At 43.8% G+C, this 12969-nt stretch overlaps 1 protein-coding gene across 9 annotated transcripts in view; it reads left to right on the top strand.

Moving 5' to 3' along the window:
- The window catches only part of atp8a1 (ATPase phospholipid transporting 8A1), a 196433-nt gene that overhangs the window by 150291 nt on the left and 33173 nt on the right, over positions 1-12969 (top strand). For all 9 annotated transcript variants that reach the window (XM_057850549.1, XM_057850545.1, XM_057850550.1 and 6 more), the window contains 3 exons: positions 10083-10161; positions 11955-12016; positions 12117-12173. In XM_057850549.1, the coding sequence (XP_057706532.1) occupies positions 10083-10161; positions 11955-12016; positions 12117-12173 (198 nt within the window). The remainder of the gene's footprint in view (positions 1-10082; positions 10162-11954; positions 12017-12116; positions 12174-12969) is intronic.

Raw genomic sequence — 12969 nt, 5'->3', positions numbered from 1 at the left:
TGATCGGGAACATTTCCTGCAGTGCCCTGGTGGACTCTGGGTCGTCTGCCACAATTGTGAGGCCGGATGTTGTCCCAATAGGAACTGTGCTGGAAACCACCATCAAGAAGCTGAGAACTGTGACCGGCGAAACGGCTCAGATGAAAGGGAAGGGGACATTTGTGTTTGCTCTCGGGAATCTGTCAGTGACTTTTCAAGCTTGGGTGGCTGATGTGAGTGACACCTGCATCATAGGGCGGGACTTCTTAAAGACTACTAAATGTGTGGTAGACCTTGGGGCAGGGGCGCTCATCCTGCCTAGTGGTCAGCATGTAAAGCTGATTGCTCCTTCACAACGGGCCACTGCTGTAGTATCCATCAACACAGCAATGGCTCAGTCGTTTGTGATAGGGGCAGAGTCCGCTCGCCCTGAAGAGCTCAACCCTGCGGGGGCAGTGGAAATTTCACCACCACAGCAGCAGGAGGAACGGAGGGAGGCGATCCGCTCCATCTGGGAGGCCAACTGCACCGGCCTGGATGGTGAGCAACCGGGGCAGTTATGGCAAGTACTGTGGGACTTTAAGGACATTTTTGCCCTCGGTGAGAACGAGGTGGGCCTGACGCACCTAGTGGAGCATCACATTGATACCGGAGATGCGGCACCGGTCAAGGTGCGGCCACGGCGTCTACCCATGGCCCTGCAGGAAGCGGCGGACAAGGAGGTCCGTGCCATGCTGGAGGCAGGGATCATAGAGCCCTCTGACAGTCCCTGGGCGTCTGGCGTGGTCATGGTCCCTAGAAAAACAGGGTCCAGGCCGCGGTTCTGTGTGGACTACAGGCCCCTGAATAAAGTGACGCGGAAGGACTGTTACCCCCTTCCGCGGGTTGATGAGACGCTAGACCTAGTGTTGGGCTCTGCGTGGTTCTCATCGCTTGACCTGCGCAGTGGATACTGGCAAGTTCCCCTCACGCCTGAGTCAAGACCAAAGACTGCGTTCTGCACCACCAGAGGACACTGGCAGTTCAAGGTCATGAGTTTTGGCCTGTGTAACGCGCCAGGGACGTTCGAGCGCTTGATGGACTCCGTGCTGGTGGACATCCCCAGGCAGGAGTGCTTGGTCTACCTGGATGATGTCCTCGTCCATGGCAAGTCTTTCCAGGCCGCGTTGGATTCCCTGAGACTGGTGTTGGGACGAATTGCGGCGGCTGGACTGAAACTCCACCCGGAGAAATGCCACTTCCTGCGGCGTGAGGTAGAATTCCTGGGGCATAAGGTGGATTACAGGGGCATCAGCACACTGGAGGAGAAAATTTGCGCAATAAGAGACTGGCCAGTTCCAAAAGACCAGACGCAGCTCAAAAGTTTTTTGGGACTGTCATCTTATTACCGGAGGTTCGTGAGGGGGTTTTCATGCATTGGGGCGCCCTTGTTTCGCCTCCTCCAGAACAATCAACAGTTCGTTTGGACAAAAGACTGTCAGGCGGCGTTTTCCAACCTCAAGAGGGCGCTCACCAATGCCCCTGTCCTCACGTTGCCAGATCCTGCCCTGCCATTCATGCTGGACACAGACGCGAGCAATGTGGGCATGGGAGCCGTCCTGTCACAGGCTGGTCCTGACGGTGAAAGAGTGGTGGCTTATTTCAGCCGCATATTCAACAAGAGTGAGAGGCGCTATTGTGTGACGAGGCGTGAGCTATTGGCGGTCGTCTTGGCCGTTAAACACTTCCGGTACTACCTGTGTGGCGTGCCTTTCACCATCAGGACAGACCACGCTGCACTACAGTGGCTGATGTCCTTCCGAGAACCTGAAGGACAGGTGGCGCGTTGGCTGGAGGAGCTCCAGTCATTTAATTTCAGCGTGGTTCATCGGGCCGGGGTAAAACATGGCAACGCTGATGCGCTCTCCAGGAGGCCATGTGCTGTGGACGGCTGCAGTTACTGCGACAGGCGGGACGCGCGTGAGATGGACTTACGAGATGGCGGCGGGGCTGAGGGGCCGTCATGCTGCACATTAGAGTCTGTGGATGTTGCTGAGTGGGCGGCCAAGCAGGAAGAGGACGGGGAACTCAAACCGGTGCGTGAGTGGGTCCTGCGCGGTGGTCGGCCTCCGTGGGAGTGTGTGGTGGGTCTGTCTGCAGGCACGAAGGGACTTTGGAGCAAGTTTGCTGTGTTACGCATGATGGACGGTGTGCTACAGCGTGCTTGGAAAGAGCCAGCTACTGGAGAGGAAAGGTGGCAGGTCGTAGTGCCCAGATCCCTCAGAGATGCAGTGCTGGGTGCATGTCATGGGGGCACTGGTTCCGGACACTTTGGAAACACCAAGACTCTGCGGCGATTGCGTCAAGGATTCTACTGGGGGCAGCATCGACGGGACGTGGAGGACTTCTGTCGGCGTTGTGATGAATGTGCGGCGTTCAAAGGACCCTTGAATCAGTCACATGCGCCTCTTCAGCAGCAAGGGGTGGGGGCGCCTATGGAGCGAGTGGCTGTGGATGTTATGGGGCCCTTTCCTGTGACTGAGAGAGGAAATAAGTATGTGCTGTGTGCCATGGACTACTTTACAAAATGGCCGGAGGCTTATGCGTTGCCAGATCAGGAGGCGGAGACGGTGGCTGATGCTCTGCTGGAGGGAATGTTCAGTCGGTTTGGGGCTGCAGACACTTTGCACAGTGACCAGGGCAGAAATTTTGAGTCCAGGGTTTTTGCTTCCTTGTGTGAACGACTGAACATGCAAAAGACACGGACCACACCTTTGCATCCTCAGAGCGATGGATTAGTTGAAAGATTCAACCGCACCATGCAGCAGCAGCTTGCCATCCTCACCGCCAACCACCAGCGTGACTGGGATCGTCATATTCCGCTGGTTTTGATGGCCTACCGATCAGCGGTGCAGAATTCCACGAACTGCACCCCTGCACTGCTGATGCTAGGCCGGGAGATCCGGACCCCTGCAGAGTTGGCGTTTGGCAGACCACCCGACAGCCTGGGGGACCCCCCGGGACTGGAGTACGCCCGAAAGCTTCAAGACCGGTTGGAGGCGGCGCACGAGTTTGCACGAGACCAGCTGGAGAAGGCTGGTATGAGACAAAAAAGGAACTATGATGTGCGGGGCAAGGGACGTGATTTCCAATCTGGAGAACTGGTCTGGATTTATGCGCCTAAGAGGAAGAAAGGACGTTGCCCAAAATTGGACAGTCATTGGGATGGACCTTGTAGGGTGCTAGAACGGGTTGGGGAGGTCGTTTACAGGGTCGCGATTCCTCCTAGAGGCAGGAGAGTCGTCCTGCATCGCGACCGTTTAGCACCATACAGGGGCAACGGTATCCCTCATTTCGAGATGGGACTTAATGCTCCAGCGGCTCAGGAACGTGTTGAGGTTCCAAGTTCTGTGGACACCCCTGTTGTTCCTGTTCCACCGCTAGTGCCACTCGGCGATGGACAAGTTGCTGTGCAAGGCCGGCCACAGCGGCAAATAAGAAGACCGCTGCGGTTTGAGGATTTTGTTGTTGACCCCTCGGGGCGAGGGGCTTTGTAAGGGGGGGGGCAGTGTAATGTCCGTAACTTTCTGCGGGCCGCGAAGGGGCCATGGGACTGGCGAGTGGTGACGTAGCGGGAAGTAGGGGGTGTGGTAGGACGGCGTGAGCGAGAGTGTTGGACGCATGTTGCAGCAGTTCGCAGTTATTTGTGTTTTTTTTCTATTGTTGCCACAATAAAGTGAAGGTATCCATCATTCATTCCTCTCCTTCTGTTCCCTCATTCGGGGCTATTACAATATATTATAAAGTCGCCGAGTTGTGATTGATGAAAATCTTGAGAAAACAATAACGAAAGCCTAACATCGTCGCTTGAGATGGTACAATCGTTGCTCAGTTGCGCACTCACCACTTGGAAACATGGATTGGGGTTATGTAAATTTCCTGGAAGTGGAATCCGCAACCAGTGGGACGTATGCATCACAGTGGCTAAGAAACGTGGAGTCTTTCAGGACAGCAGTTTCATAAGTCTCACATTCCTGGAAGTGGTAACAATTTGACAGGTGAAAAAGTCATGAAAGTGAAACCGATGAACTGCCTGTGTGACTTGGAGTACCACATAGTTCACTTTCATGAATTTTCCTTTATGCATTTATATTGACGATACTATACTGCACAGGTGTCAAACCGATTCCAGAAAGGGCCAAGTGGGTACAGGTTTGCTTTCCAACCAATGAAGAGGACACCTTTTCACCAATTAGATCTTTTACATGTGTAATCAGTTAAACTTTGTCAGGTGCTGCTTGTTTCAGCAGGAAGTTCATTGGTTAAACTCTCTGCGTTGTAGCGGTTGGAACAAAATCCAGGACTGTATAGCCACGCTGCTGGCTGAGCGGAGAGGTAACGCGCGAGGCGAGCTATGTAATGCCCATCTGTGTGCAATCCGCGACCACCAACGGGCACCGAATTGAAGCATATCATTGCAACATAGGTTTGAAGTGTCCAAGATCGTTGTGAGATGCGCCATGAGCTCACATTTAAGATCACAGGTTGGCAGAGAGCAAGATGCACTCATCAAAAGAGCCAGATATGGCTCGCGAGCCATAGGTTCCTGACCGCTGCCTTAAGGTATCAATCTTGTACAGCAGCAGCAAGTAACAGAACCACAATGAATTTGCCATACTATAATGTGTTGCATGCCATTCCTTAGTGTGCCAGGAGAATTTGTCCGGCCACTGCGAATCAAAACACTGTGTTTGTGACAAAATGTGGAAATATTAGAAAAATTTCATGTTATAATCACCATACTTTTTACATTTGTGATATGGTTTTGATATTTTTCTGAGACATTAAACATTTTAATTCGGACAGGAAATTTGTCATTTTTGGTGTTTTAAGAGGCACTTCCAGCGGTTTGCAACACAGAAACACCCAGTCGCCTTACCTGAAGACCGCCAATGCTGTTAAAGTGTAAAGAACAATACTGATTAAATCATACCAGTTTTAATGATTTTGTAAGTTTTAGAGCTAGTGGTCGTCGGGAATTAGGTGGAGGTAGTATTTTGTGACAGAATATTGTGTGCTATTAATGGATGCTGAACACAGAATAAATAGATTCCCAACTTTCATCATTATTAAAAAAAAAAGGGTTTGTCTTTACTGTTTTTTTGGGGTTTTATTATTTTTTTTATATATTAAGTTATGGGCAGTTGAACATCATAAACAGCATTGTTATTGTGTCTTTTGTCGTGAATGTGTTAAACAGATGTGTTGTAAACTACAGGTAAAATGTAATATTGTGCCTGCACTTGACCCTGTATTCCAAGGACTGTTTTGATATCCGCAGAAGACTTTGAAATCTGCGGAATTGCTGATTCCTGGGGATACTATAATCTTACCTGTTGCCCCATTAGTTGTCTGTTTCTTCTAAAAGTGTCTATATGTTAACGCTTACGCATTTCAATGGCGTTTTGAATTACGAACCTCTGAATCTTCCCATGTTGACATGCTGGTTGCTACTGGCTCAGGCAACACTTCATTGATTCAGCTCTATTTTTTTCCCTTTTGAAGCAAAAATGAGTTTCTAGTTTGGAGGCTGTATCAAAGTTGTTTCTGTTAAGGTGAGAGGAGGAAGTGACCCACAGTGGCAGAATGTGAAAGTGTCACCTTTTAACAACATATTCCTTACTCTTAGGTCACTCACATAAACCTCTCTTTATGTTGCTACGGTGTTTACAGCCATGCGCCAGTTTTGCCTTCCCTTCCCACCTCGTACATTCAAAAGCATGTCGCGCAATATTTAATTGAATTTTAATTACCGGATTCTATGATTTTTATACGTGTCTTTGTGTCAGCAATTATGACAGCCACAAAGAGAAAATCTATGCAGTACAGATCCCGCTGTGATGAACAATTATGTGAGTTTATTGATTTCATTAGCATTTATCCTTTGCAGAGGGGGCTTGTGTGTGCTCCCACTGGGTTGTGAGCAGGATGGAAGAGGCCAAGCTGTGATGGTAATTGGCATAAATGTGCTTGTATAATGAATGATAATTTAGGCAGCATCTGACCAACAAGAGGGGGAGCAGGGAAAGGGGTTCTTTTAGTGTATTGGCTTTTGTGGACACAGCAAGAGGGTGAGGTAATCCTGGGTGGGGTGGAAGGGTGGAGGAGGATGTGTTGAGGGTGTGTGTGGGCGCATTTGGACTTTTTTGAGCTAGGATAGGAAAGGTGAGAAGGTCGGGCCACAGAGGCCGACGTGCAGAAGCAATGGCCTACGGCTCCAATTCATCCACGTTCTATCTAAAGTGGTGCCATTCAAAACTGAAAATCCCAGTTTTCTTGGTTAACTACTTGTCTTGCGTAAAGTTCAATGGACAGATTTGCTGAATTGGCCAAAAAGCATGTTTTGAAAATCCACTCAATGAAAAGAGGCCAGGACAGAATCATTTATTTTTGAAGTCTTGGTGTTAATATCATTGTAACAACAACACAGACGTCCAAAGTGGAGTTTTTTGGCAGAATAGATTTCACGGTAATTTCATGCTACATCGTCCATTAGTGTTTTACTTGGCTCTTGCTGCGTGGAATGTGGATTTGAAGCAAGTTGGTATGAGGCTCGATGTGAAAGACCCATCCTAAGTCTCATTACACCCTTAACACGTCTAGTAATGACAACTGTGTGCCTGAGCGTGTGTGTCCGTGTGTGTGGGTTAGCACAATCAACTCTGTTTATTTAAGGCTTACACCTGTCACTGATTTGCCACCCAAATGTGCTGAGTCTTTATGAAATTAACCATTTATCAGTCAAATAACCATATTCAATGAAGAGAACTAGAATTCCCCACTGAATTAGCTTGAAGGGGAAGCGAACCCTTTATTTCCCAAGAATGAGCTGTAGTTGCCATCATTTGTAAAAAATAATAATAATAATAATAATAAAAAATAAAAAAACTACTTTTTATAATTAATATAAGTAGTAAGTAAGTTATATAAGTAGTAGTATAAGTTTCTTTTGTTTTTTTTTTAAATCATCTAAAATCGCTACCTGAAGTTGAATATGTTCTAAAAACCTCAATGTTTTAAAATGGACATACCATAATTTTCGAACTATAAGCCGCTACTTTTTTCCCTCGTTTTAAATCCTGCGGCTAATAGTCCAGTACGGCTTATTTGTTGATTTATATGGGTTAATAAGTAACACTTTTTATTTTTTGACAACAGCGTCATAAGACAGTCATAATTATGTTTTGTCACTGCCATGATCTTGAATGAATATTGATGACAGATGTCATTACGTGTCATCCAGCAAATTTTGTCATTAACTCCATTTATGTCCAGCTCAGATCTTTTACATCCATTCAAACGTGAAATAATTTGCCAGATGACACTAAGGCTAGGTTCATACCGCAGATCTTAATGCACGAATCCGATTTTTTTGTGTTTTTTTCCGAGTCGAGTGAAGCATTAAAATGACGGTCTGAACGGGACAAGTCGCATAGAAGTGGACCATTTCAAATTCGATCTTGGTCACTTTCGTATCTGGTTAAAATCCGATCTGGGCCACATTTTTCCAGAATGTGGCGGCGGTCTGAAGTGTCAAGTCTCCTAAATCGGAATTTGTGCAGCAATTACATCAACAAAAAGCGAGCGCGTCAGGCAGGATGGCTGCGATGTAGCTATGCGTTAGCTCCTAGCTTGAACTACGCACAAGGCGGGCTTGACTACAGTCATTAAAAAAAAAAAAATTTAATTGAAGAAAAGCATAAGCCTGATAATGTCCGGTTTTCTCTCTGAGCGCCAATAAGCAATATTTCAGTATTGCTTACATGGCTGAGTTGGGGCAAACTGACGCACACACGCACAGCGCGTGCATGCGTTTTATATATAAACTTTGAATATAAGACTAAATGGGAATTATTAATGTTTTTATTTTGTCCTCTTTTTGGAAATCAAAATATGATCACCTTGAAATGATGTACTGTGTCAACAACTGTGTGTAGTCATTTGTTTTGATCCTGCTGCGCATGCGGTTCTCTTTGCTCAGCCCTTATGATTTCCCAGCTGTGCATCCTATAGACAAGTTTCCTGAGTGGGCGGTGCCATTTTGGAAAATTAATGCTCCGAACTTCCGGTTTAGACAAAACATCAAGAGTTGGTTGAAGTCAAAAATCAAATCAAAGGATCCCACTGATGAAAATGGATTCAGCACAACGTAAACGAGGGTCCGAGACTTTCTGTGCTGTGCAAACTCCTGGAAGCGCCTAAATATATGGTTTGAAGGGGAATGTTTTTATCACCGATCAGCTACAAAGCGCCACAGTGTATGTGCCCCGCCATACCCATTACATCCGAAACCAGCAGCAGACAATATTTCAAGAATATGGATTGCTTCTCTAAACTTAAAGGCTCCACCTAAAAGATTATATGTTTGTTCTTATCACTTCGTTGATAAGAACCCATTGTAATATCAATAGCAAAGGCAACAAATCTTATTATGCGCCAGATTTTAAATTTCGTATTTTTGTAGAACATATCTTTCATAACACAGCGGCAGCATGACTGCACGAACGCCTGGGACACGCGATATATGTACAGCCTGAAGTTTTGACGTCTCCCTCCTTTGTTACCAGCACCCATGCTTTGTGGTACGGCGCATTGAGGCACTGACTTGGTTACGCATCCGCCTTCATGATGACAAAAATCCCGTGTTCGTGTATGAGGACACATCTAACTTTGTGGCTCTGCAGGTACTGGAATTCCTCAGAGCTTTTCAGGTTCCTGATGGTGTTTCCATCCACTGCCATAGACTGTATAAATACGATAATATTTTACTTGTTGTCACCCTCGGCCATTTATTTGTTGTCTTCTAATATTGAGATGGCAGAAGGATGCAGTATTTCCAAATAGTGTTTTTTCAGGGTTTTTAGTGAGTGATGCCACTTCAGCACCATTGCTGTCAATGTTAAATAACGTGAAAATGAAAGTCACGAGCAGAAAACAGGAAGTAAAGCGGAAGTACCTGGGAAACTCATGTATAGAGAATGACGCACCATGTGACTTCGTTACAATATGAATGAATTGGAAGAATGTTTGCGTCATGTTTGTCCTCCTACAGAAACCATATTAACCTACCACATCTTTCAAACATTTTTGTAAAAGCTACGCCGAGCCACTAGGGCAGCGCTAAAGAGCCGCGGGTTACTAACCCACCATATATAGACCATAGAATTCATTCTAAGAAAGAAATAAAAGGGATTTATTTTCCCTTTAACATACTGTATTGGGAGAACCCATAAATATTTGTCATTTCATTACAATGAACAAATATTTATTACACTTAAATATTTATTTTTAAAAAAGACTAAACACAATATATGAACCTTTATAGGGAAACGTTTTGATATTTAAAAAGTCTGCCGTTAATTGTAATAAAAGCGTAAGGAAAAAAACTCGTCAACCTGTTAAAGAAAAAAACAGCAGACGTTGTCAGTTTTAGTTGCACATGGAAATGGGACATTGTAATTTCCTTGGAATTTTGTGTTCGTAATCACGTTAAAAGATTAAAGTGTTGCATATTTAGATTTATTTGTTTCTTATCTTGTAAAATCATTATTGACAATTATTGAAAACCTATTAACATACATGATAAGATGATCAGGCTCTTCACATAGATTATTATCTTCTGTAATTAACAGTAAAAGATTATTTTAGCAATGTTGACATTTCTAGTGTGTATCAAAGTGGTAGCGTTTCCATTTCCTTATACCAAAGTATTTGCTCTGTTTCAAAAAGGCTGCTGTAATATACGATATTAGTTTTTAATATTAAGACTTGTTACTTCTCAGGACACTTTTTCAAAAATCTGTTTTAGTCTACTTTCGTTTCACTGCCACTCCCCCACCCAGTCGCACCCACAGAGGATATACAACGTGTCTGTCAGCGGGGTGGCCATTGAGCGTTGGGGCCCCGACAAAACCGCCACTTAGCCTAGCGCTGGGCTAGCACAAAGGGCTGAGGTCAGAGGTTGCTTGGTAGGCAGGAGCTCCCCACACTCTTTTGTATCCAACTCTCTCTTTCTCTTTTGTTGGAATTTTCAACCATCTCCACCCCTCCTCTTTTTTTTGCAGGTCTTCTGGGCTCATTGTCTAAACGGCCTCTTCCATTCCGTCATCCTCTTCTGGTTCCCTCTCAAAGCCTTCCAGCACGGTGAGCGGCTCCCGGAGATTCACGATGAGGAGGGAGCGCAGTCAGCATCGCATACTTTGTCTTAATTAGCGCTTACTGCATGCGTCCACTGGTCAATTGCAAACATGTGTGTCTTGTCCTCCAGTCACAACGGGACACGCACTCTATAACATGTTAGCACCACTTCTTCATTCCAAGGCTTTAGGGGATTATCCTATAGTCAAATACAGCGGAACCTCTAAAGTGGAAAGCCCCAAAACTGGTACAATGAGGAGTTCAAACCAAGTTTCGTCTTTTTTTCTGGAAAACATGCCTCAAAAGTTAAACCTTAGCAAATTTTGGCGGACTCACTGACAAAAGCATCTCCTAGCATAAAGAATATACGAGATAATGACTCTTATGTAAACATTACGAGAGAAGCTTGCTTACAATAGCTATTGTTTTTTCAGGACATTTCAAATGGGGCCTTATACAGTGGTACCTCAACATACGATCCCTTAGACACAATATCTTTTCGACATCCAATGTGAAATTTGACTCACTATTTGTTTCTACTTCCGACGACATGCTCTAAATACGACGGTTTATGACAGCACTGCAGTTTCTTTGTTTTCCCGTAAGACGGACACATGTGGATTTTCTTGTGAGAGAAATCAACATTGGTTCCAAGAATGTTTGTGCAGGTGGTGGAAAAAGGTGAAGCTTACCATTGAAAGGAAGATGGAAATGATAGAAAAATATGAGCTTGGTGTGCGTGTACGTGAACTGGCTTGACAATATGGCCATAGAATGTCTACGATCTCGACGGTCCTCCGACGACCTCCGTTCGCCAGTCTTTATAAGTTAAGGTGACAATTATTCTTGGGGTAACATCACCAAATAATCGCCAGCTTGATCAGGTTTTTAATCATTTATTTCAGATTTTGTGCAACACAACATGCCTACTGTCCGCTGCAGCTGAACATGAAAAGTTAAAGTAAAAAGTCCTCTCTTACTCTGTCAAGTCAGCCACGCGTTGCGTTCAGGTACACCACGCAAAACACATCCGCCACATTAGAACCCGATTCGTTTCATTGCTACAGGTATTATTATTATTAGTAGTAGTAGTTATAGTATTTTATTATTATTCCGATTTTTATTTGTTTTGCTCTGTGTAATTTGCTATTTGCAATAGTACTATCAGCATTTATTAAGGGTGAAGTTTTCGGGCTTTGAAACGAATTAATTGAATTATAATGTATTCTTATGGGACAAACCTTCTCGACATTTGACCATTTCGACTAGCAAACAAGGTCCTGGAACGAATTAACGAATTATAGGTACCACTGTATATATATGTATATATATATATATATATATATATATATATATATATATATATAGTATATATATTTTTTTATTTACCAGTAGGGTCATTTTGCAGCAGTGCCGTGACTTTTTAATTGGCAATGCGCTTTCATTTGCTTTATTGAACGTGCGACAATCAAACGCGCTATTACAAGTCATTGTCCACCACCAGCTCGTCTGCTCAGTTCTACGTTTGTCACCCACCTTGCTCTCATAAAGGCGTACTGTTGAAAAATATATATTATTTTATCTGTGTTGCACAGTTTCACCTATTGTGGGTGGATTTAGAACAAATTTTTGAAAATATTTAGGCACACCCCTTAAGGGAGGAAAAAAATTCAGACAGTTGTATGATTCCAACTGAGTGGAAACATTGAATGTAAGCATCAAATTCACACAGTTACACAAGTTACTGTGTTCACCTCACTTTACAGCATCTTCTGAAACTATTTTCAATTTCCACACAGACACAGTCTTTGGCAATGGAAGAACACCTGACTATCTCCTCCTAGGAAACATGGTTTACACAGTAAGTACATCATGCAGACAGAAACCGCCAATGTGTCCACAAGGACATTTTCACAATAAAGTTTTTAATACTCACATTGGTGTCATTTGTGTCCCCGCAGTTTGTGGTCATCACAGTTTGCCTTAAAGCAGGCCTGGAAACCTCATCCTGGACTATGGTAGTGGATGAAACTCTTCTTTACTATTCACACCCACAAAACTCAGTTAATATTCATAAATTAGAAACAAAGCCACTTTACAATTATTGTGTGAATTCTGAGAGAAAATTGCTTCAGGCACGGAGACTCCTCCAGATTGTGTGTTAATAGCAGGGCTCATCGAACTAGTTCACTTTTTTGTTCTTTGCCATTCTCAGCTGTTTATGGCTGTGTCTACTTTTTTTTTTTTTTTTTTTTAACCCTGGAGGGAAACCCATGACTTAACATGCAACACTGATTTTTAGCTACAGAATGCCTTGATAATTCTAAAAATTCACAGATACAAGACATCCTGTGCGAGAAGTCATAAAGAATCTCCACAGCATAAACAACCTACCTTCTGATTTAACCGTCAAAACTATTGTTCTTATAAAACTTTCACTCCTGACTCTACGTGATACTATTCTAGGTTTATTTTAATAAAATTTTGACTTTAAAAAAATTCTGATTCATTATATTATTTTCTCTTTAAATGCTATTAGATAGTTATTGATATATATATAAAAAATGAATTATTAATGCTTAGAATTAAGAAAGTTTTTTTTTTTTTTTTTTTTTTTCTTCGCTAATATTAAGCACAAAACTAAATGTTGAATTTGCCCAACTAGTAGTAAGAGTAAAAGGCATGTTCAAAATTCAGTTAATGTGGTTCACAGACAAACTCTTTGTATTTTATTTTTACTTTATGTATAACCGTATTTTCTGCACTATAAGGCGCACCTAAAAGCATTCAATTTTCTCAAAAGCAAACAGTGTG

The sequence above is a fragment of the Corythoichthys intestinalis genome, chromosome 11, assembly GCF_030265065.1.
Source record: "Corythoichthys intestinalis isolate RoL2023-P3 chromosome 11, ASM3026506v1, whole genome shotgun sequence".
In the NCBI taxonomy this organism is placed as follows: Eukaryota; Metazoa; Chordata; class Actinopteri; order Syngnathiformes; family Syngnathidae; genus Corythoichthys; species Corythoichthys intestinalis.
Note: the sequence above shows the minus strand (reverse complement) of the source record. Positions and strands in the feature narration are given on the sequence as shown.